Source organism: Montipora foliosa, chromosome 14 (genome assembly GCF_036669935.1).
Source record: "Montipora foliosa isolate CH-2021 chromosome 14, ASM3666993v2, whole genome shotgun sequence".
Lineage (NCBI taxonomy): Eukaryota > Metazoa > Cnidaria > Anthozoa > Scleractinia > Acroporidae > Montipora > Montipora foliosa.
In genome coordinates, this window is record NC_090882.1 from 2,535,635 (window position 1) to 2,560,634 (window position 25,000).

At 40.5% G+C, this 25,000-nt stretch overlaps 1 protein-coding gene across 1 annotated transcript in view; it reads left to right on the forward strand.

The window, feature by feature from the left end:
• Positions 1 to 21,452, forward strand: part of LOC137985632 (puromycin-sensitive aminopeptidase-like) — a 29,884-nt gene extending 8,432 nt beyond the window's left edge. Inside the window, exons 8-23 of the mRNA XM_068833267.1 lie at positions 638 to 708; positions 1,545 to 1,588; positions 2,744 to 2,895; positions 4,250 to 4,262; positions 4,452 to 4,556; positions 5,866 to 5,926; positions 6,703 to 6,812; positions 7,313 to 7,376; positions 9,472 to 9,605; positions 12,067 to 12,201; positions 12,594 to 12,813; positions 14,068 to 14,375; positions 15,362 to 15,414; positions 16,995 to 17,094; positions 18,559 to 18,606; positions 20,582 to 21,452. Coding sequence (XP_068689368.1) covers positions 638 to 708; positions 1,545 to 1,588; positions 2,744 to 2,895; positions 4,250 to 4,262; positions 4,452 to 4,556; positions 5,866 to 5,926; positions 6,703 to 6,812; positions 7,313 to 7,376; positions 9,472 to 9,605; positions 12,067 to 12,201; positions 12,594 to 12,813; positions 14,068 to 14,375; positions 15,362 to 15,414; positions 16,995 to 17,094; positions 18,559 to 18,606; positions 20,582 to 20,719 — 1,756 coding nt within the window. The 3' untranslated portion in view covers positions 20,720 to 21,452. The remainder of the gene's footprint in view (positions 1 to 637; positions 709 to 1,544; positions 1,589 to 2,743; positions 2,896 to 4,249; positions 4,263 to 4,451; positions 4,557 to 5,865; positions 5,927 to 6,702; positions 6,813 to 7,312; positions 7,377 to 9,471; positions 9,606 to 12,066; positions 12,202 to 12,593; positions 12,814 to 14,067; positions 14,376 to 15,361; positions 15,415 to 16,994; positions 17,095 to 18,558; positions 18,607 to 20,581) is intronic.
• The last annotated feature ends 3,548 nt before the right edge of the window (positions 21,453 to 25,000 follow it).

Consider the following 25,000-nt stretch of genomic DNA (forward strand, 5'->3'; position numbering starts at 1 on the left):
AGATTTGATGAAAAACTTGGAGACTCCCGGGAAAACCGGGTATGGAGTTTGTTTTTCACAATTCCCAACAATTAAATCACTTTCTGAAAGCTCAGGAAAGTAAACTGCCATTTTCACACAAGAGCATGGTTCCAATTACGCATGAGCAGAATATTATTTGCAGCAAAACACACTGTCAGATGGATGGTATTATGCATGAAAAGACCCTTATTTGATGGAAGTTATTTGCAGGTCGCGTGGTGGGCTCTCGGCCAATGAAAAGGAAGAGAACAATGCATTGAATGATATTAATAAGAATTATTAAAACAACTTTGTCAAGCATGTTGCAGACCAGTGAGACACTTTGTCGAAGAACCAAGATAAACAAGTATTAGCGCAAAAACATAGTATTTTCTATTCTTTTGCCAGCTTGTGTGTTCTTGCTGTGCAAGAAGTTCTTGTGCCACTTCTTGCACATGCACTATTTTTGGGCTGTACTGTAGCTTTCTAGGGGTTCTTGTAGCATCCAAACAGTGTTACAGAGTGTGTAGCATTGTTTACACGCCCAAGTAAACTAAATTTTCAGTTGTGGCTTTTTGCTTCTGAGCAAACATTGTATGACATCTTACGCTAAGCATTGATTTTTTGGGGGTTCTAGGGAAACAGCCCTCCTTGTTGACCCAGAAAACTCATCTGCTGCTTCTAAACAATGGGTTGGATTAGTTGTTGGTGAGTTGCTCCTTTTTTTTTTCATTTAATTTGATTTTCTCCCATACATTGTTTCTAGATGCTTCCAAGTAAGCAGGGGTCCAATGTTCTTTTGGGAAAGTACAGAATGCAGATTTGTGCACTTTTCATAATAACTATTTACAGCTATTATAAATTATGGCAAGCAATTCTCAGGCTAAATGGAGCACTCTGATTGGCTGGTTTTAGCTCAGGATTTTATAGTACCGACCATTACCATGGAAACGGCCCGTTTCCATAGTTTTTCTCTTCCTCGGGAAATTCAAGTTGAGGGAAACACCAAAAGTTTTTAGACAGCCAAACAAAAAGCTTTGAAAAAGGGAATTTAATTTTTTCACCACAACAGTACTGTGTAACAATAATTATTGTTATTGTACATGTAGCAAGCAGAATAATAATAGTTTTACATGTACATGTAAAAGGTTACCGTTCAAAGTGTGCTGATTGAAGATGAAGACTACGATGGAACATTCACTGTGGAGAAGTGTCCAATCACTCAAAGAAACGGTGCCACATATTAATAAATACCTTGGGTACTAACCTCACTTGCTCGGGGCTGCAGTACTTGTACTAGGGAATATTGGCCCTTGGTCAATTCTGCCACAACCGTGGGCCAATGTTCCCAAGTGCCCTCGCACTTGGTTAGTAAGAGGTTATTACACTGTACCTAACTCATAATGTCGTCAGGTCTAGGATTCCAACTTGGGACTCAGTAATGGGTGGCCATTGTTCTTAAGCTACTACACTTTATAATGCCATCCCAGCTTTAAAGTGGTGATACAGGAGATAATTTTTTGTTTGTTTTATATATTTAATAGGTCATGAACTAGCTCATCAATGGTTTGGAAATTTGGTAAGTACAGCGTACTATCTTACACAAACTCAGACTTGTTAGAACTTTGCAGTTTTGCCTTCCTTTTCATCATATTCACTCAATTTGCCAATTCTATATTACATGTAATTTAATATTTTTCATTTTGTTTGTTACAGATAACCATGGTATGTTTCTTGGTGGTCTTGGGCCAGCCCTTTATCTGTGAACACACAGGGAAACTTTTTATAATCATTTTCTTGTTGTTGTAAGAAAGATTTTAAAAGTTTTGCCTTTCTCATCACCAACAAAGGATATACTGTTTAATGAATAAGCAGGAGTTACATTTAGGTCTGGAGTATTTTATTAGGTTTCAAACCACGAGACAAAGCCGAGTGGTTTTAGACACGATAGAATTATGACATGCGAGTTTATTGAACGGCTTCAAAAACATTCCACAAAAGAGCCTGTCCCTCTGGAGTCCAAACAAAGGTTAAATCTAATTGTGAGAGGAGAACATTAGCATGCAAGAAAAACAAGTTAATTGCCTCATCAGTGTGCTGTAATGAGTTTTTTTAGTCAGTTTTTAAAGCTCTTGCACGTGATATTTTTTCAGTGACCTTTGGATGATTCTTTGTTGCCATAACCTTGGAAATCCTATTGTGCTTTTTTTCTTGTGCTTATACCTTTCCCGAAGGTTATTTATAGTTCTTGCTCAATAACTGTGGTTTAAACAGGCTTGAATTAAATCAATTAAAGCAAAATTGGAGCTTGAGCAGACTACACTGTGACGTTTGCAGGTGCAAAACTTAATCTTGTCATTTTCTTTGGCTGAAAAGCAAAGCTCAAAATATGAGTGAAAGGCATTATATATACAGTGTAGTTAGGGATGTGTATTGAATAAAATAATGTTGAATTACAAATGAGGCAAACTTTAAAACAAATCACCGTTGGATAATCACATTTTGAGTATTACAGCTGTAGGCCTTTACAAGAGCAAATAAAATTATGTGTATGTCATTCACTTTTTAGAAGGGCTAACACGTGAAATGTCAGTTTCTAATCTACCAATGGAGTTAAATTTAGCATTATAAAGTCGCTTGATATATGACCAACTTTGCCCACAAGGCAGAGTTAACAAAACAAACATTGGTATATGTGTTGTATCAGCTCTTTAATAGTTTATTGTATGAATTTTCTTCACAGGAATGGTGGACACATTTATGGCTGAATGAAGGCTTTGCATCTTGGATTGAGTACCTCTGTGTGGATCACTGTTTCCCTGAGTGGGACATATGGACACAGTTTGTTACCACTGATTTTTCTAGAGCTATGAACCTCGATGCCCTCCATAACAGGTTTGTACCATCATTACTTATTGCATACTGGAAAATAAAGTTTTCTGAAAGTTAATATTTTAGCCAAATATGTTAGGAAATAACAAATTCTTTATTATTTTATAAAACAACTAATGATCGAAGCCTTGCTTGTGATGTGTTCTGGGGATCTTCTTCCCAGGGATCTTCTTCCCATATATTTGAATGTATTGGTTCATCACACAACACAATGCAGCTCAGCAGTTTGTTAAATACCTGCAGACACATGCATTAAAAAGCTTGTTTTCTAATTATTGTCATTTGAATAATGTTCAGGTTTTCATGAGCCAAAATTCAGCCAGCTTTTCCTGAACAAATTGTTTTTTAATCCAGATTTTACACTGAAAAAGTACTTGCACTTGTCTTGAAGCCTGTAGAAATTCTCAAGAATGAACCTGCTTTCTTGCTTTTGATGGTTTCACATTTGACATACAGTATAGCGATCCAAAGACTGTATAAAATTCAGAACAATAACAATAAAGAAGCCTCACCTGTGATCTGTTCTTAGACTGTTGTAAAGCACTTAGAAAGTGGATAGAGCACTCAAGAAGTAGGCAAAACGCTTGACTACATCTCCTGTTTCCCTTACACTTCCCTCTTTCTTGCTCTATCTTGCTCCTCCTGAGTGCTTTACATCAGAACAGATCACATTTGAGGCTTAATTCTTTATTTTTGTTTGGTTCTACTGGGACTTTTGCCATTAAAAATAAAATCACTTGCCCTTTCTATCAAATTTCAAACATGTGTTTGCTTAACACCTGACTGGGAAAATTTAGAGCATACATTTTTACCGAAAAACTGTTTGCTCTGAGTACAAGTTTTGATATTGTGGTCTGCCATTACCACATTTTACTCAATTAAACCCTGCAGATGGAAGGAAAAACACCATAAAATGCAGTCCTCAAATAAAAGCTGCAGCCAATCAGAAGAGTGCGGCATTTATTCAAGGATTGTGAGGGGAAAAAAAGTACCGTACATGTTTACATGTACATGTAATTCTCTGAACATTGATCACAAGATAGCCAATAATTATTATAATCTCGGCAAAAATACGAGACACTGTAACTTAATATGTGTTTCTGTTTTAAATACTATATTTACAAAATGATCTACCATAATTGTCGTCATTGATTTAAGAAATACAATCATATATGAGTTTGAAAAGAAATCCCTCGAATAAACGCTGCATTGGACATACTCAAAATTTAGTAAACGCTGCAGCATTTAATTGAGTAAATACGGTACCCGTCTTCAACAGCAGTGCTATTTAAATCACTGTTTTGTGTAATAATTACACATTCTAACTTTGCTGTTTTTGTTTGTTTTTGGTTTCAAGTCACCCAATTGAGGTATGTGGGAGTTGTAATACAAAACTTAATAAACTTTATTAATAATATTACTTTGTTCAAAGTCAGAAAAGAGTCTTATACACTGTACAGTGTAACTCTCAAATTTCATCTGCAGTACACGTATATTGAAAAAATATTTCCTCACTAGGTTCTTTCATTTTTGTTTTTTGGTGAATGTGTCATGTTTAGGTCCCAGTTGGACATCCTGGGGAGATTGATGAGATTTTTGATGCAATTTCATACAGCAAGGGAGCATCTGTCATCAGAATGCTTCATGACTATGTAGGAGAAAAGGTTGGTTTGGACTAGCAGTGCAATGAATGTCATATAAATTGTAATAAATAAAATTATTTGTATTTGAAGTGCGGATTAAATACATGTACATTTATTTCATTCTTTGAGTCCTTTCACTGGAACACATGAGGCCAACAAATTGACCTGCTCCCAACTGTGTGCTTTCAATCAAGAATTGTAAATGGTTTGAACCCAGGAGTCATATCATTAAGTAAAGTACGATCGTCTGGGTGAGAGTAGTCCTGAGAAGGACTGTTTGAGATGACATTGACTGACGTTTCAACAACCTGAGTGGAATTCATCTTCCGAGTCAAATGATTTGTGTAACGTCAGTAGATGAACTCCGGTCGTAGATGTCATTGGTCAACTTATTCATGATGTTATTCAGAGGTCATGAATGGGTTCGAATCTTACTGAAACCACCTGAATTTTTCAGCGGAGTGCGAGGATTATGTCTCCCTTATGACTATAACCCACACTTTCAATACATTAATTCCATTTATCGAGTCCTTCCACTGGATCACATGAGCCCAACAAGTTGATGTGCTGCCATCTGTGTTCATTCATAGCTCAGTCGGTAGAGCATTGCCCTGGCATCACAGAAATTTTCAGGTGTCTATAATATTATTAGAGACAATTTCTTAAATTGTCAAGCAAAGTACAGCTATGAGGCTGGTATCAATGGAAGCCGACGATGCACCCTTTACCCCCTCCCTCTGTCAATGCTCCGTTTTACAAGTATTTAAAGGTGCATTGTATTGCTATACAGAGGAAAGTTGAAACAGACGTCGAAGTCACCGAAGGTCGAACTGGTGACCTCTTGCTCCAAAGCCCACTCACTAGCCAATAGAAATAGAAATAGAACTGGATTTTCACAAGATAATGTTTAAGGCTGAATAGCTTATGGGGTTGTTCTGAAATCAAATCAAATCAAATTAATACATGTCAAGTCATATTGGTTTTTGAGGAGAGGGGAAAACCGGAGTACCCGGAGAAAAACCTCTCGGAGCAGAGTAGAGAACCAACAACCTCAGCCCACATACATGTATGAGACCGGGTCTGGGAATCGAACCTGGGCCACATTGGGTGGAGGCGAGTGCTCTCACCACTGTGCCATCTCCCCTCCCCCTAGCCCTAGCTATCTGAGCTATGCCTACACCTTGCCTTCTCCCTTCTTCGTCGTCCCCTCTGGTGTCTAGGTCATTGCAATTTTACAATCGATGTCCCTCTCCTGCCTGGTGATGCTAAATTAGTTTTAACTTCCGTAAAAGGTTTATAATTTTTCATCATTTTTTTCTTCACGTTTTAGGCTTTCAAAGAAGGGTTAGGATATCACTTGGATAAATTCAAGTATAACAATGCTACAACTGGTAAGCCTAGGGCATGCATATGGCACAGCTCTTCGATATGATTTTCGAAATCTTAAAGGGGCTACAGTACGAAATTAGCAAAATTCATTGACTGGGAAGCGGCAACCAAATCAAGTGAAACATAAAGATAACTACCTACCGTTTAAACACCCAAGGAAGGTTTGAACAAAACAACTAATAAAAAGGGAAGCAGGGATGGGGAAAGTTGAAGAAGATTAAAATGGATGTAACATTTTGGGATTTTGAAAACTGTTCAGCCTAACAGTTTTTCAAAGTTTATCTCTCTTGTTTGTAACTTAAATTACTGTTTGAATGATCAACAAACATTTTTTGTGACAAACTGCTTTGATTTGTGCTGTTTAAAAGTAATTTCTGGGTTAAGGTTATGTTGCATAGCTAGTACTGGGGCGAGTAATTGGCCAATATAAAAAAATACCATAATACTCTGTTTGTTTCTCCAGAATTTTGTATAAGCATTGTTTTTTTTTCTCTTGGGACTTATAATGGTCCCTAGAGAAAATAAAAACAATGCTTATACAGAATTTTGGAGGGACAAACAAAGGGTATTATGGTAGCTGTGATATTGGCTAAATGGTAAAACTACATGTACACAAAATGAACTGCTCTGCCGTGACACAATCTCGCAAATGGTACTAACGAAATTTTTACTGGTAAAAATACCTTTACAACACAGAAAAGGTGAGTGTAGGAACAAGACGAAGCTTTTGCCAAAGGTAACTAGTAATTTTTGTTCTTTCTGGCATTTTGCATTATAGAGGATCTTTGGGCAAGTCTGTCTCACGCCAGCTCCAAACCTGTCGCTGAAGTCATGGAAACCTGGACAAAGCAAATGGGATTCCCTGTGTTATCTGTCTCTGCAGAACAGGTACATCGATCTTCTCCATAGCAACAACCCTAAACAGCTAGTGTGTAATTTCTGACTCAGTCTCCTTAATAGCTCTGTTCCTGCGGTCATCATAGCCATTTGTTTCCTTTCCAAATGTCATAAATGCCAAACTTAGAAGCTACTGGAAGGCTTTACGTACTTCTGAAGAGAGTAGTGATTAAAAGATGGGCGACCCACTTGTCTTCAGAAAGAATTTATTAATTTTTCACAAACTTGAGTGCGGGCAGGGTGCAGCGTTATACACCGGAGTTTGTGCAGATGAAAAGAATACGGTGAACGATTAGATTTACAAATACCATCAAAGTACAACAAATTTATTTCCGCGCAACCAAATACAACTTGTTAAAAGGCACAACTGTAACTGTAATAAAACAAGAAATGCAGGCTTTTAATCTTAACCTCTATGATCAAGGCAATTTGTTTCTACTTTGCCGAGTAAAGTGAGTAAAATCATATCTAATTGTTTGATCGTGTAACAGAAAGGCGATTCAAGGGAAGTCACCATTTCACAGAGCAAGTTCTTTGCTGATGGGGCTAGTCAAGGTAAAGCAATGTTTGTGTTCACGGAATATTTGTCATCCTTTTGTTCTACCTTTCAGCCACGCTCGACTAGTTTCAAAATTTTGCGAAAGGTATCTTCTTTGCGAGATTTCGATAAACTGAAAAGATTAGGCCACCAATAATATTAATTACAATAATTTGTATTTTTGAATTGTATTAGGTAAGTCCAGTCTCTGTCCAAGATCACTTGAACCTCGTTTTCAAAACGAGGCAAGACTCGCCAAATAATTTCGGAGAAAAAGCCGATGTTCGCCTATGGATTGTTTCCGGTCAATCCTGGGTAGTTTTTACTCCCGTGTTGGGGCTCATGGAAAGTTAAGCTGTTCATTTGTAATTACACTTTTTCTTGTCCCCATTAAAGACTGGAACTACCAAACTACTCAGAAATCATTAGGAACTTCCCATTGCCAAAAAAGGCTCCCACAGAATGTCGGTCGGTCATTAGATTCAGTATGTACCTACTTTGTAAGACTTTATTTCCCAATTCAGATGCAATATTCACGTTGGGACTGAATAGGATTGTGCAGAGGCTCGCCTCTGGTTCGCCATTGTAAATGCTACAGCACAGCTCAAAAATAATACACGTGCAAGAATTTCTTTTTGCGTTCGCAAGCTAGCAACTTCTTGCGGAACGCTTGCGTCTGAATCCTGCCAGCCGCAAAAACTTTCTTGCCGTTAGAAGTTGAAACCCCCAGAACTTCTTTGCGTTAAGAATTCCGCCCGTAAGAACTTTTTTGCGGTAACGTCGTAAAATGGAAAGAAGATGATATAAGAGACCTGCAACAAAACGCGTACATAATAATAGTATTTGTCTTTGTGAATTTTAAATGCTCTCCAGAAAGTCTCTACTCGATCGATAAGTGGGGAGCGGCTCAAAAATCAGCTGCCTCGGCTTTTATATATTTTACGAAAATTTGGTTTTATCAACCGAGTTGATGATTTAAATTGGCCACCGTACAGAGATTCGCCCGTCGGTGGCCAATTTACATTATCAACTCCGTTGATAAAACCAAAATTTTGTATACTACTTCCCCACCGACGCAGCACCACAGTTTCTTTAGAAACTACCCCTTCACTCATTTTATATATTTTGTCGTGATCTCTCTCATTAACTTTTTAACGATTAGGCTGAAGTGAAAAGAGCAGATATAAATGTTAGACAGCACTTCCATGCTTAATTAATCAGTTGATCCGTGACAAAGGTTCATCTTTGTTTTATTATGGCGGTGCCCAGGCGCGCAAAGCGCGCTATCGGAGCACCATGGGTAAGATTTTTTGAGAAATCTATTTTGGTTATGACGTCAGCTTACGCCCGTCCGCCCGTACAGACTCTCAGGGTGGAGGTGGGGAGGCAGGACAGCCTCTGGGGACGGGTGTGTTCGGGAAATTTCCCTTGGTGGGAAATCGCGTGGCAGCGTTGCATTTGGCAACCCGCGTTTTTCTGGCGGGAAATCATATTAGTGACGAGCAACGGGATAAAGAGCGGGAAATTTAAGCGAAGAAAGCCTCGAGAGGAGCCGAGGAAGGAGAAGAAGAGAAAATTTCAATGAAGAACACCGTAAAGCTGAGAGGGATAGAGCGAGAGGGAAAACACTTATTTACAACGGTTAGCTTTCAGGCCTCACATATGTTGTAAAACTCGCTAAAAAAACGAACAATGCCTGGAAACGTTTGCAATTCCGTGTTGACAGAGATTCTAGCATATTTCGTCAATCGCGCACCACGTACAGCAGACGTCATAGGCGAGTTTTTTTGTCATCATTGTCTATTTCGTCGAACATAGCCGAACTCTCGACGCCCGTATAAATTTACATTAGATTGCAGTACATTTGATATCCGAACAGATATCCGAACAGATCAAATTCTCCTAGGTGATAAAAACACCTGTCTTTAGACAGTCTTTGTACATCACAAGGAGCCTAGAAATGTCTTTCAAAGGCTTTTTGCTTATTATACTCGTTGGGTTCCCTTGTATATTGCTTTCTGGGGTTAGAAACGGGAGCTCCGCTTTTAGGCTTGGCTAAATTATTATATATATTTGATTTTTTGTTGCCTTTGTTTTCATTACATGCACCAGGCTCGTATCATTGGCAAGTCCCTGTTGGCATTTCGTCCGCTGTTAATCCGTCGGGAAGTGTGGCCAATACTTTGATGAATCAGACTTCCTGCACGATAACAGTGAATAACGTTCGTCCGGATCAGTGGATTAAGGTGGGAACTCAGGAAAGATAGATTTTCAAGGAATCGAGTGGTTTCTAATCACTTATGTCCAGAATTGCACGTAACAGACCATTTCCGAGTTCATATCGATCTGCCTCCTCTTCAAAGCGGGGCCTAAAGTCAGCGACACACTGTAACCGATTTTGTTCGCCGATTCCTGCGATCGGCGAAAATCCGGCCTAGTGAGCCCGGTTCTGCGATCGGCGTATAAAATTGCCGATATCTACAATCATGGACGAAAGTATTGGGACAATTTACCAAAACTAACGCTTTCAAACTAACAATAGTATTTGTATTTGAATGAAAACACCATTTTCATCTGTAGTCACCCCCTCCCCCCAAGCAATGTTGGAAAACGCCTCGTGGATGTTTATTTGTTTCCAACATTGAAAAAGGGGGAAGGGGAGGCTACCTTTCACGAGGGGGGAGAGGAGAATTTACACCAAGGGGGAAAATGGTTGGTGATTTTCGTGTGTCTCAACAAGTTTTGTCCATGATTGTAGCATGTCTGATATCGGCGATTAAATTCGCCTGATGTGCCCGCGTCTGCGATTTTTTCCGTCGCAGCGAATTGCTGAAGGATTCAACAAATAAGACCTTACGATTTTATCAAAAATTAAAATGGCGGACAACAGCGACGCACAGTGGACAGATGAAAGAGAAGGCGCCTGGGAACAGAAGTATGAGTGGAAATTCGCTGTCATCGGACCCGTAACACGGAGCGACGAAATTACCATGACAACAAAAGAACCATGTAAAACCGCCCTATACTTTGTGTTAAAGGCAAAATGTTGGGTGTTTTTATATAGCTCTTTTGTTGCCATGGTAATGTGTTATGTCACATTAATATGTGCATCTTGTTAAGCAGTTGTTGATGAAACAGTGTTGTAGAATTAATCCTTGTAATGAGACATCCCCTCCTAACTGTTGAAACCAGTTTGAGGCACCTCAAGCCGGCGACACACTAGGCGATATTTTTCGCCGATGGCGGCGATTTTGATCGCAAGCAAAAATGTTCAGTTGGTTTGAGCCTCCTTAAGTGCGAGATTTTTGTGATGGTAAAAAGTTCTACTTTACATAGAAGGGTTTTCAATTGTTGTTTTGCATTACTTAACTCAGTGATTGGTTCAAAGTTCTCGCGCCATTTTGTCAACCAATCAGAAGTGAAACCAAAACCAATCGTGGCTCGCGCGTGCACGTTTTCCCGCGCTTTGTGTCGGCTACGTGTAATTACTTCGAGTTTTGATTGGTTTACTGGATTGTCTCATATATCATATCATATATCATATATCTTTATTTACCCGCGGATTTTTAGAGTAGCTTTGTATAGCTAATTTCTCCGAGCATTTACACTCCCAACCATGATACATCACAGAAGACAGACCACAACACCTTGGCCATGGTAATTACTTTGGTTTTGGGTTTACGACACTCCATGAAAACTCGCTCTATGAATGAAAACTAAGAAAAACGTCGCATTTACACTCGCTTTGAAGAGGGGCAGACATGAATTCGGAAATGGCCTGTTGGATGTCCTCTTCATCTTTTCCCCAAATTGAACATCACACTCGTTTCTGGGAAAACAGACAATCAACGTCGCAAAGAGTCCGATTCCCCAGTCCTCGAGTAAGGATAAACAGCCGCATTTACCCTCACCAAAAACTAATGTTAACTCTTACATTTACCTTATTGTTGGAAACAGATAACAAGTGCTTAGATTAAAGGGACACGAAGTTTGAGAGTGTATCTAATTACGTGCATTTCTGAACATAAGCGTTAGTAGTGGATTTTCCAATCAAGCGTCGAAGAAAAGTTCATTCAAGTTAGGAAGACAGCGTGACTGAGTGATCAGGGCGCTTGCCTCGAGAATCGGAGATCCCGTGTTTGTTTCGTTGGCCTTGAAAAGCCACTAATTGGAGTGGTAAATTTAATGCATAGAGTGGTTTTCAGTTGAGTGTCGAAAGTAATAAGTGAATTACTTTGGTTTTGCATTACTTCACTCAGTGATTGGTTCAAAGTTCTCACGCCAGTTTGTCAACCAATCAGAAGTGAAACCGAAACCAGTCGTGGCTCGCGCATGCACATTTTCCCGCGCTTTGTGTCGGCTACGTGTAATTACTTCGAGTTTTGATTGGTTTACTGGATTGTCTCCGTCCTTTTTGATTGGCCAAAGTAATTACTTTGGTTTTGATTTGACGACACTCGTTTGAAAACCGCTCTAATATCAATTAGCGCAAAGAGCTGGATGAACCAATCAGAATAAGAAGCAATATGCAATTATGCGCGGGAGAAGTCGCAAGGGCAGGTCATTGGTTTTGCCTTTTCGTGATTGGTTGAAAAAGTGGCAGGAGATATTTATGGCAATCACTAAGCGTAGCAATAATGACCATCTCGTGATTACGTCATTCAGTCCAAAACCACTCTAAATAGTTGGTTTCCCTGTGTATTACAGTTAAATCCAGGCCAAGTTGGTTTCTATCGAGTGCAGTACTCGTCCGCCATGTTGGAGCTTCTTCTGCCAGCCATTTTGAATTCCAGTCTTCCACCAAGAGACCGACTAGGACTGCAGAGTGATCTCTTTGCTTTGGTATGTGAACGAGGACCGCTGAAACTCTCTGAAAACTCTCGGAAATTTCTTGCACAAAAACCTAGCCCGGGTTCCTCGAAGCCTGGTTAGCGCTAACCAGCATTAAATTCCATGGAAACCTATAGGTTTTGATTCCTCTTAACCAACGGCTAGCGCTAACCAGGCTTCGAACAACCGGCCCCCGGTTGATGTTTGCTCTTGTTGAGTTGTTTAACTTTAAATTTTAAATGAAGCGTTCCCGAGGCATTTGACTTCGAAGATTTAATTCCCATATTTAATTTTAATTGGTGTGGATGAGCAATGAGACTATGTTGGCCAGAGCTTTCGCTCGCTGATGGCGTCTTTTTAATTCTTCTCTCCTATGGTTCTTCTGATGTGTCGCTTTTTTTTAGTGCCGCGCAGGTCTAGTACCAGGCCCCGACGTCCTTAAGGTGATCGAAGCATTTAGGAATGAAACAAATTACACCGTGTGGAATGACCTCATAGGTAACATGGCCGTCATAGGATCCATCCTTCAGTACTCGGACTGCTATCGGAGCTTCAAGGCTTTCTGTATTGAGCTTTATGGGCCAATCATGAACAAGCTTGGCTGGGATCCCGTGCAAGGAGAAGGTAAGATAAGAGACTGATTTGTCGACAATGATTCGGGAATATTCGAGAAAATATTTTGAGTGCTGCTCTCTTGGTGGGAGAAGGGACATGTCTGCCCTTGCAATCTACTTGTAACACGAAGCTCAAGGGTTCGACTCCTGTTCATACTCGGTTTTTTCCGAGTATGCATGAGTCATTATCCGATAATGAATCCTTTCGTTTATTGAAGATCCTCTTTTCAACAATGGTGAAATGCCTGCCAAAAGGGTAAGAAAAAGCACTTCTATTACATGTACTTCACAGTGCGCTTGTCTCGAAATATCGTCACAATCTTTTAATCTTTAACGAAAAGCTAAATGTTGAAAACATTTTTATGTCTAAATGCGACGAAAATTGCGTATCTTGAAAGGAAAATGGGGCTGGGGCCTGGTGACAAGTGAAGGGCACGTTATCCCCAGTGTCCTCTCGGCTTAACATGGCGGGTTGTAGAAATCCTTGGGGAAAATGTTTGTGCAGATACAAGTTTTGCGCACGAAAAAAAACTTTGAAATATATTGCCTCGTGGCCGTCAACTTCCAATGTAGAAAATATGGAGCGAGAGGCTGTAAAGACAAAACTAACGAGTAAAATAAATGTCAGCATTTGTTTTAGGTAGCAAGTACATAAATACTGGGAAGTGATGTAGCGCTGTGTCAATTAACTACTCACACGGCCTTGACTCAAAGCGCTTCACAAGATAGTTGGAAAGACTGCAATGAACTGCAAATATAGTTTATATTAAGGCCGAAATGAGGGCCAGTATTCTGTGCACTTTGGTTTCACCACTTAGGAATCGTAACCCAATCAAAACAGTAAGTTTGGTCGAAACCGATTTGACGAGAAATCCGAACTGATTCCTTGCATGGGTCGTAAGCCTGCTTTATACTAGCACAAAAATCTGGCATGGCACAGTAAATTTCTTCAATCTTTAATCAAGGTAATTACCACTAATGTTTACTAATCCTAATTTTTGTGTGTAATCAACAAACAGAAGGCGTATTAGGCACCCGTGCCAGAAATTATACGGGTGCCGAGCACATCTCTGGAGGTGTGCTGTCTGTCGTCAGGGGTTTTTGTGCTGTGAATTTGAATTTGTCTTTTGAACAAATGGCAAATTAAAATGTGGATCTGCAAGTTTTTGTTTGCGAAATGTTACGCGAAATCACATGACTTTACCGCGAAAATGTGCAACAATAATTGGTTAAGTGGGTATCCTTATTTGTTTCGCTCTGTTAGGACATCTGGACGCTCTCCTTCGAGGACTAGTAATAGCTTGCCTAGGCAAATTTGGCCGTCAAGACATCGTGGCTGAGGCCAGGAAGAGATTTCAAGCTCACTGTAAGAGTGAGTCCACGATCCCAGCAGACTTGCGTTCAACGGTGTACGGCACTGTCCTAAGACATGGTGATGCTGCCACACTGGATGCCATGATGAAGCTGTTCAGAGAAGCTGATTTGCACGAAGAGAAGGTTCGGTTGATGAGGACTATGGGAGCTGTTTCACAACCTGAACTCATTAAAAAAGTACTAGATTTTTCCATGTCGGTAAGTGCTTTTATCAGCAAGAAGTTGTTTTCCTTCGGAATTTTGGTCAGTGATGGATGGCTAGTTTGCCATGCATAGGGACACAATTGTCGGTGGTAACTATAGACCACTTTCATAAATGGCGACCACCTTTACATTCTTTTGTATTAATTAGACCTACTGGCCTCATTTTGAAACAATTTCCTCGTCGTAGCGAGGCTAGGAAGGCTTATTAGCATTAAAACAGAAGAATATTTTATTTGGCCGCCATTATGAAAGAGGTCCATAGCGCTGTCACACTTAAAAGATTATTGCAGAATACTGCCATTAGATCTCACAATAGGACTGTTTGGGCCTCCGCACATGACGTACCTGCCACTTGACTAGGCTCTCTGAAGGATAGTATTTAGTAAATAAACCCCTCCATGGCTTGCTGGTATGTCGGCTGATAATGAATTGTTTTTAGCTGGGAGATTGTCCTCAAAATTTCACATTTTTCCCTCATTTTATGTCGACCGAAACAATTGCCTTTGCTGTAAAACTGTAAACATGGAATTCACTGATTTCTTTCCTGGAATAAGAATGAAGATGAAAACAAAAAAGATGCAGAATAGTTAGAGACACGAAACGTACCTTTTGCCTTAAACTACCGCTGGTAGCCATTAGAGTGACGAGGCAAGCTGTTAAAGTTGCCAATCTGTGCTTTGACCTAAATACTCCAGATCTGTGGCAAATCTTGTTTCTATCCGAACTGAATTTCTGTCTTCTCAGCTCTGTATCTGTTACCCAGGATTTTCCTTTTGTGTACTCAGTCCCGTAAAGGTTGAGAATATACGTTGTGTTCGGTGGATGTTATCCGATCCGGTTCTGAGCCGACTCAATACCCAAAATTGCTCGCTTCAAACCATATGTGCGAGCTCCAAGGAGAAAACTGTAGTTGTAGTGGTTCTCCAGTCGCTTGAATTTCGCACTTTTCTTGATTCTACATAGATTGTCTTTTATTTTAGGATGAGGTTCGTTCCCAGGACACAGTGTTCGTAATTGCGGGTGTCACTTGCAGGTCAGTATCGTGTACTAATCACTGACAACAGAGGTCGCGATTCTTTTGGTCAGCACCGCGAATAACGATTTCTCAGCGAGACCATTGCGGAGGATTTTCCATCGCTATTCCCACGAGACTTTAACACGAAGACACACTATAAAAGGGGTCGCTTCACGCACTGCTTTTGTTCAAATTCATTCAAACACAACTGATTAATTATCCAACATGGTGATCAACAAACAGCAACACAAACAGAAGCCCTAAAAGGTTTTCGAGGGTGAGAAGAAGGGACTGGGGATTTATGACACACATTGCCGTAAGGGGCTTTTTCATTCCACAAATTATCACAGAGCTGGGTTGTGTTCACGGGTGATTGAAACGTACCTAAGGCAGCCCGCCTTTCATAGTGCGTCTTCGTGTTCAAGAGCAGATGAAAACACAAATCCAAGTTATATTTATCCAATCCGGTAGATTACAACCGCATTTAATGTCGATTTTTTAAGACTAACAAGTGTACGGGAAAGTTATTGATCATAAAACTACAATGATTCCTGATTGGTCTGTAATGTTCAGTTTAAACGAATAGCGTCACATTCGGCGAAAACGTTTCGGAGCTGTGAAAATGCTATACTCCCTCGTAAGAGCAACAGACTGACAAATCAAAACAATAAACAAAACGCAAGGAACTTGCTAAATGAGCTACCCAGATCCCGCGCGAAGAATTGGTGCTTAGTAGCCCCCTTTTGGCGTCGTCGTGTACTCGCATCGTGCGCATATCCTTTAGGTAGGTAGGTAGGTAGGTATACTTTATTTAAATCAAAGAAACACGCTAGCCCCAACAACACTCAGCTGGTTTCCATGGAGGGCGTGTTTATGTAACTGAGTTCTCATTTAAAAGTCAACAGAAGTGATCATCAGTTACGAACGCAATTTTAGCAATCGCGAGGTCACGGGTTCAAACCCGGGTTCATTTCATATATCATGTCATCGTCGATTCATTCATCACAGGAACATTAGAACCCGCTCATAGCTCAGTTGGTTAGAGCCTCGCACCGATATCGCGAGGTCACGGGTTCAAACCCTGTTGAAGTCCCGAATTTTTCAGGCTCTCCTACGCAATTGCTAAAATTGTCCATTGTTTACAAACGTTGACGTTCAATTTCTTTTGATATTCAAATTACCAACCACCGAACAAAGTAAGTCATACACCTTATTCCAAAATGGCCGTCATTTAGATATTCTTTTGTTTTTATTCAAATTGGACCTTGATGCCTCGTTCAAGGCAAAATATTCTTTTGAATTTTCAACTCAAGAATTTGAATAAAAACAAAAGAATATTTAAATGACGGCCATTTTGAAATAAGGTGTATTGTTTCAACTGCCAGTAAACGCCTGGGGCCAGTTGCTCGAAGCTTGGTTAGCGCTAACCGTTGGTTAAGAAGAATCAAACCCATAGGTTTCCATGGTATTTAACGCTGGTTAGCGCTAACCATGCTTCGAGCAACTCGGGCCAGGTCGGCACATTAATAACAATGACCGACGTCAAGTGAACTATCGCTATTGGTGTGTTCAGCTTTGTTTTGTTTGTGCTGTTTTAGCGTCGAGGGGCGTGAAATGGCGTGGAAATTCGTCAAGGATAACTGGGAAGAACTGTACAATCGTTACGAAGGAGGGTTTTTGCTGTCCCGCCTTATCAAGGTAATCTGCCTTATTTTCTCTGCCTAAACCTCTAGGGGTCGTGGCAAACCCTATTACACACCAGAAATATTGTATAAAGAAAAGTGGTGCCGCCCAAATAGAAAATTCAGTTAAAAGTGCTAAAAAATTACACAAATCATGTCAGCATATGTGCTATGGGCGGTGGCAAGCGCACGATCTTACAAGTGAGCAAGTGCACGTGCATCCCACGTCAAATGTTGTTCGCAAAAGGCTCATCTGAAAAGTTTTTAAAAACATCGATACTGGAAAAGCTACTTTTAGGCACAGATTTACAAATAAGATTCCATAACTTAACAATTCTTGTAAAATATGAAGCTTGAAATGCAGAGGTTTTGCAAATAGGGATTTTTAAGTTGAAGGAATGACTAAGCCTAGTACGGCCATGAGTTACAAAAGAAAGGGTTATGTATTTATTTATTTATTTATTTATGTATTTATTAGGATGTACAACAGATCGCTCTATCACTACCGAAATCACTAAACTGTTGGCACCCCGAAAAAAATGATCGATCGCATTTGAATTTCGACATACTCACGTGACCATTTGGAGCGCCCCGATTTGTGACGTGTCATTCTTGTTGTGAGCGAGGCCGTGGGATAATAAAGAAACAGACCGCGGCATGATGAATGTGTACGAAGAGCTTTCCACCGTTTGGAAATGATATGTGGTCATTGATGGTTGAGCGGAGGGCGAGATGTTTCAACAGAGTTCTACCCGGGACGGGTACATTGATGGGAGGCAGCTGATCTCACTACAGCGCCATCGCTACTTCCTAACAAGCCCTATTCACTTACACCAAGAGAAAATGAGGGGACAGAGAGGGAGGCTCAGGGCGTTAGCCGGGATGTGTCATGTCCACGAAAGTTATTTTTAGACGAGCGGAAGTCTGTCTTCCGAGACGTCTGCATGCAGTCATCGACAAACGTTAAGTCCACTTCGTCCGCCATTACATTAAATCTTTGCTTTTCTTTCAAACATCAGAGCGAGGTTCACCTGCATGCGGACGTCTCGGAAGACGGACTTCCGCTAGAACAAAGACTTCCGCTCGTCTAAAAATAACTTTCGTGGACATGACATATCTCAAGGGCTGGACCGGGAGCCTCCCTCTCTGTCCCCTCATTTTCTCTTGCTTACACTTACAAAACGTCGGGCATGTATTGAGGATAAGTTGGGCAGCTCTCCAAAGACGATAGTTGCCATCTCGAGCGATGATGATTAACCTTTTCACGTAAGATCTAAATGTTAATTCTCCTTGCTGACTTCAATACAATCCTGTTATTGTCAGTTATGGGAATTTGATGATATATTTAAGCAAAAACCCTTACTTGATTAATTTGTTTATTCTCATCACCTGTCCGCTTGATCTCTTATGGGCGAAAGGGTTAAATGTGCACCGGGGTTAGAAAGGTATATATGTACACTATCTTCTTTAACCGTTGCAGTCGACGACAGATATGTTTGCATCCGAAGAAGCCGCCAAAGAAGTGGAGGTAAGCTAAATAGGAGACTCGCTGTTGATGCAGGAACTCGGACCCAACTCCCTACAAACTCCTTTGCCTAGTTTTATTCATCATCTGTCACAGTGCAAAATAGTTTGTGACATCAACCATGTATTGCATCCACTCCGCTCCCATCCTCGTTCGTAGGTATGTTGCTTTTCCACTCAGGAACATCGACTTTCAAGGAGAAAGGTTCGCAACAAAAATAATATTCTTGGATAAGTGCTGAGAAATGATGAAGGGCTAAAGACCTTGACGGCGATTCTCATTTTAAGGACGTTCGCGCCAAAATCTTCCTACGGGGAAATTTTCTCCATTTCTCGCCTCGAGTTAGGTCGCAAAGTACTTAATCCAAAAACGAAAAAAATTGGGGAATCACCGACTTTGTTTCGGAGAATTCCGGAATTCGATGGCACGAGGAAAGAAAATTAAATAAAAGATAACTTCTTACGGTGGGAATGTTTTCATTTTATCGTATTTTGTAGATAATAAATAAAGTAAGTGATTCATGATTAAAAAAATAGGGGTCACCGATGATCTAAACGAGTAAAATCGATGTCATGTTGCAAAGCTCTTGGAAAATTTCGTTTGTCACGTTTTTGCGTGACATGTCGGGGAAGGACTGGAACCCAAGACAGGATCGATCGTTAAGGGATAAAAAAATCTTCCAGCGCCGTAGAGCACTAATCGGTGATACTGTAAATTGAAATTAACAACGCAAATCAAATCAAATTTTGGTTTTTGGAAAAGTACGCCTGATCGCAGGTTAGTTTTTGAGGAGAGGGGAAACCGGAGTACCCGGTGAAAAACCTCTCGGTGCAGAGTAGAGAACCAACAAACTCAACCCACATATGACGCCGAGTCTGGGAATCGAACCTGGGCCACATTGGTGGGAGGCGAGTGCTCTCACCACTGCGCCATCCCTACACCCCAAAAGGGTTGGAAAGGGATGAAAGGTTTTTGTGAAAAAAAAAACTTTCTCGGGCATAGCAACGAAGTTTCAAGCAGGCGTCACATTCATGTGGTTAGTGTTTTGTATAATATCTCGCCATTGCCGTCATGCTCATCTTCTGGAGTGTGGTTTTTGTGAAATTTAATCGCTGGCTGTTTCCTCGCAGGTCCGTACTATTCAAGCGGACGAGAACGAAAATACAATTCTGCTCAATTTTCACGAAAGTAAAGGAAAAGAACTTCAAAAACATGCATTAATTTTGAACTTAAGTTCGTAAAGTAATAAAAACATTAAAAAAAACCCCGGCCCCATTAAATTTACGCAACGGCTCGGCCTCGAGTTTTCCAAACTTTCAGCAACTACTCGATCAGCTACCTTTTCCAGAGCTTTTCCACCCTCTCGCTCACTTCTCCTTAACGTTTCATGATGATTAGGAAATAAATGTGCCATTCTTTTGCCGGCCTGGAATTTTTTCCCCGGCGTTTTTGTGGCCATGTTATTTTCATTAATGCTTGAAAAATACTTATGAAAGTCAAGTAGACTAGTGCACGACAGCGACAGATAAAACAACGCAAATACCAGTCGTGCAGTTGTCTACTTGACTTTCATAAATATTTTAAAATCAATTTTGACTGATCACGATCTTCTCTGATCCAACGCTGTGCAAGACTTATCGTCCACGGTTTTTGCAATTTTTTTAAAACCTCAACTTCACTAAGGCTCGAAGTAATGCGTGACATATTACAGTCGCGTTACCTGCGTAGTAACGTTGCGCACAAACACTTAACGCGAACGTACTTAAACAGGAACGGCACGGCGATAAACTTAAGGGGGGGGGGGGGGGTACCCCTGCGATGGACCAATGTATTATCCAGGGAGGAGTGGTATCCCTCGCTGTCGTTTCGTATCGAAAACAGAATCTTATGAATATTCGGCCGTACGGACTTGACGATATCGCGATTGAAAAAGCCGGCCACCAAACTAAGAAATGCTTCTTTTTCGATTGTCTTTCAGGAATTTTTCGCCAAACAATCCATCCCTTCAGCTGAGAGAACCATCCAGCAATCGTTAGAGACCATTCGCCTCAATTGCAAGTGGCTAGCACGTGAATCGAACAAGATAAGCGCGTGGCTGGACGAGAAAGGATATTGAAGTGATATTACGACCGTTGTTCATTTCACAAAAGACATAAGCCGGCTTCCAATCGGTCAGCATACTTGGCCTTGTCAAGGCCATCGGAGTTTGCATTAACTCCAAATTTCTTCGCATTTGATTACGAATATTTAATTTATTATCACTGTCTTAAGGGATCACACGTTTGCTTCTTACATGAAGCACCTAGGTTTCTGAGATTCCTGCAGGCCACCAAAAATGCACAGGATATAAACAAACGCTGCCAGTCTCTTATTATCACTTTTCGTTAATTTGTTATTTTCTTGTTTAATTTGGTTGTCATCCCTTTTCGTGATTACAACCATTGCTTTTTGTTCAGTTATAGCTGTTATTTTTTAATGTATTTCAAAACGTGTTCTGCTTTTTAGATCGTCAAGGGAAGACAAAGCCAAAAAATGATTCGGGAAACAAGAAATTGAAGAACCGTTTTAAAAACAATTAATTGTTGCAAAAAAAAAAAAACGCCGAAAATGTTTTCAATACTAGAAAACGAGCCACGAGCTGAACTGGATTTGACATAAACGATCATCGCTACCACTGTGATGATGTCAGTGTCTTCCTCTTTTTCTCGAAAGTTTAATTTACCAGCCAGACAAAAGCGAACCTGCCTTGTATTTTAGACAGTGGTACATTAAAAGAACTGGTACGTATTCTGAAAAATAGTGACGTGTATTAAAATTTTTTTTAAAAATAAAAAGGTTGATTTTCATTTAATTGCTTTCTTCCATTTCAGGACCATCTCTTGCTCATCAGAACCTTCTGATGGTACTTTTTTGTTTCCTCTTTGAAGAACCATGCAACTTTCCTATGCACATCGCCTTCGTTTACTCATCTTTGTTTTTTTCTGGCAGCAGCCTTTACATTATAAAAGCTGACGTTTTGTCAGTGTCTTCAGTTCGTAATTAAACATCGTATGCTTGAAAAATGAGCCCCTTGCGAACCCTCCAATATTTTGCCTTTTTTTTCTGGATGGATGTCCGCTGTTGCAGAAAGCTGGGCGCCATGGCGTTAAAAAGTTTTGTCGACGATTGGGATCGACTGCCAGTTTCATGTTTGCCACAAAAAATAAACGTTCAGTCTGAAACTTCTATTATTTCTATCGGTTTGTCACTTTCCGCGTTCTTGCCTCCTTGGGTAGATTTCCTAAAATGAACAAAAGGAATCATGAGTGAGAGAAATTAGCCCATACGTTTATACATAGACCCTTTGCATAAATGGCGCCCAAATTTGAAGCACAATACTTGATACATCCTTAGCCTCACATTCATGAGAAAAATCTTTTGTCTTGAAACATAAGCACGAGGCTAAGGATGTATACAGTATTGTTACTCAAATTTGGGCGCCATTTATTCAAAGGGTCTATAGCTTTGGCGAAAGACTCGCAGATAAGAACATGCGTTTTTGGGTTAAAATGGCAAGTCTTTAGTACATTCTAGTGTCAACTCTCGATTCAATGGCGCTTTCGCGAAAGCCTGCATAAAGACACAAAGAGCGCAAGCGCAGTAACAATTTGAGACTGGCTCGCCCCATTCCCACTCTTTCCCGTGCGCCACAGAGACACCAAATCCTGTACACAAGCTAATTGAGGAAACTTTTCAGGAAGGTATGCAACCGTAGCGAAAAGGTGAAAACAAAGATTTACCTCTTTTTCAGCATTTCGTCTATAAACGGTTGCCCCTTATCAGCTCCGTCTGAAAAATAAAATATGTGATGCTGTCGTTTGGAATGTCAATTCTGGCTCATTTTTTGCCCGTTTTAAAAGAGAGACAAGTTAGAAGATCTTGGAATAAAAGAATTTTCGTGCTTTTTCGACAAGCAGCAGCTTGAAGTTTGCTGTTTCCCTTTTCTCTTTAACGCGATGCTAAATCTTTCTATTGTTTCAACAGCCAATAAACCTCTGGTTCGACATTAACAACAGTTAGTGACGTCACACGAAGTATCACTATGATAACGGTATAGATGACGTCACTAACGCCAACCAGAGTCTTAAGCCCGTCGCACACGATGAGGAAAGAGCTGAGCAAACTGCCTCGCGAGGTGGTTTGCTCAGCCGTTTTCTCACGTGTGTGGGGAATTTTTGATGAGAAATTCGCCTCGCAAGGCCGTCAGGAAAAAATCAAACATGTTTGATATTTTTCGCCTTGCGAGGCAAATTCCTCATTGTGTGCGGCCATCGTGAAAATCGCGTTGCGCTTGGTCAATCAAGCATCCAATAAAAATAGATGACATTGTCACGTGACTTCAGTTATGTCGTCGTAATTTCTTCCTTCGACACCGTCTTGAACCACTGGAGTCACGTGAGTATGCCATGTTTTTTTATTGGATGCTTGATTAAACCAAGCTCAGCTTGATTCTCACGATGGCCGCACACAGCGAGGAATTTGTCTCGCGAGGCCAAAAATATCAAACATGTTTGATTTTATGCTCACGGCCTCGCGAGGCGAATTTCTCACCGCAATTTTCCCGCACACGTGAGGAAATGGCTGAGCAAACCGCCCCGCGAGGCAGTTTGCTCAGCTCTTTCCTCAAGTTTGCGGCGGGCTTTAGACCCTCTGACTCCAAGGAGTGATCAGCAAGTAAATTGTTCTCAATTTCAATGAAATGTCAGTCAGGTATTGAGAATGAAGATTAAAGTGTGATCTTGATATAACACCAAATTCTCGTGACTACCCAATAAAGACATCTATGGTACTCGTTAAGAGAATGTACGTTTCGATGTTGGGATTGAACGGGTTAATGGCTGGCGAAACAAAGGGCTCTTCTGTTTAAGCGCTGGGTACATTTGAATAAGGAAAAGAAGGTTTCCAAACAGGTAACTTCCCCGTATTTCCTGACCTGGATTTCGACGTCGGTTTTTTCTCATTCTGTTGGACTCCTAAACAAACGAAAAGAGAGCGAACGCGTTCAGGTTGGAGAGACTTCGAGGTAAAAACTTCTATGTTTCGGATAAAGTAAAACAGGAAGGTGAAGAAAGCAAAAACAAGAACTAACGAAAAATGTTTCATAACCCGTCTGGTTACGTAATTATACAGTCTCAATCTCATGTAACAAAGTTCAAAGTGTCCTCCTCCAATTGAGGGACTATAAATCAACTGAAAGCAAAGTAAACCAAATGTTTAGTTTCGACGAGAATGGTGTACCTGGAGAAATCCCATACGCAAAGACCCAGTAAGGGGATCGGTCCCAGGTCGCGTTGCACAAGGCCAGTGCGCAAACAAGTGTGAAGAACAAAATACAGCTCACCTTTGCAGCATTTTTTTTTCTTTTGCGGCCTACAAAGGAGATATACGATGTTACATTGCAAGGCTACTTTCAACTATTTTCGGTTCAAATTAAGCTATCGCAGCCAAGGGAAACGAACATTTCGATTCAAAAACGAGCCCCTGTTTTAACTTGAATTGGGCAACAACAAGAGTTCATAACTAGGAATTCTGGATCATTTATTGTAGAAGTTGCCTTGCATGGAAATTGGTCAGCTAAATTCGTGTCACACAATAAGATGACAGACCAGAACCAATCAAATCTCTTTAAGGCATTTTCCCGCCTCTGTTGAGATCGGCTACACGAATTTGCTTTACCTTCTGATTGGTTAACGGTGTAAGTTGTTTCTTGCAGGAGTTTGTGAGTGTAAATTTAATTAATTCTCTGGTTTTTCTTATTAGTCAACAAATCATACAAATTTAGTTCTCCAAAACACATATTCGCCCAAGTGTCCAGCTTGGAAAGCGGCAATGGGAACGTTACAAAACTGTAAATATTTAATATATTTCTTTGCAGCGCTCTGCAAAACAACGTAAAATGTAATCCAAATTGAAAAGCTTTCTGGAAAGCGTTCCCAGAGTTGAGCGCTGATCAATGATACCAGCCTAGTTTCTCTCTTTGGTAATTGACACACTTCTTATGAATAAGACACACACAGCGACAAAAGTAGTTGAGACGGAAAGACCACAATTATGAAAAGCTCATCTTTAGGTCACATTTTCCACTTGCATTCCCCACCCCCTCCTTCATTCAATATCTTGGTAACTGAAAACGTAAGTCTTGGCGATAAAAAAATTACATTGTTAGGAGGGAGGGATAGTAAGATTAAGGATGGGAGGTGGGCTCCTAACATTCCTGAAAAGGAGTAGGTGTCTCCACCGTTTTGTCCACTTGTTGCATGTTTGAAATAGCTGCGAGGTAATTTCAGTGAACGCGAATTTGTTGGAGATTTATTTGAGTGGAAGATGGGTATCACAAGCTAGCGATCCATTGTAATGC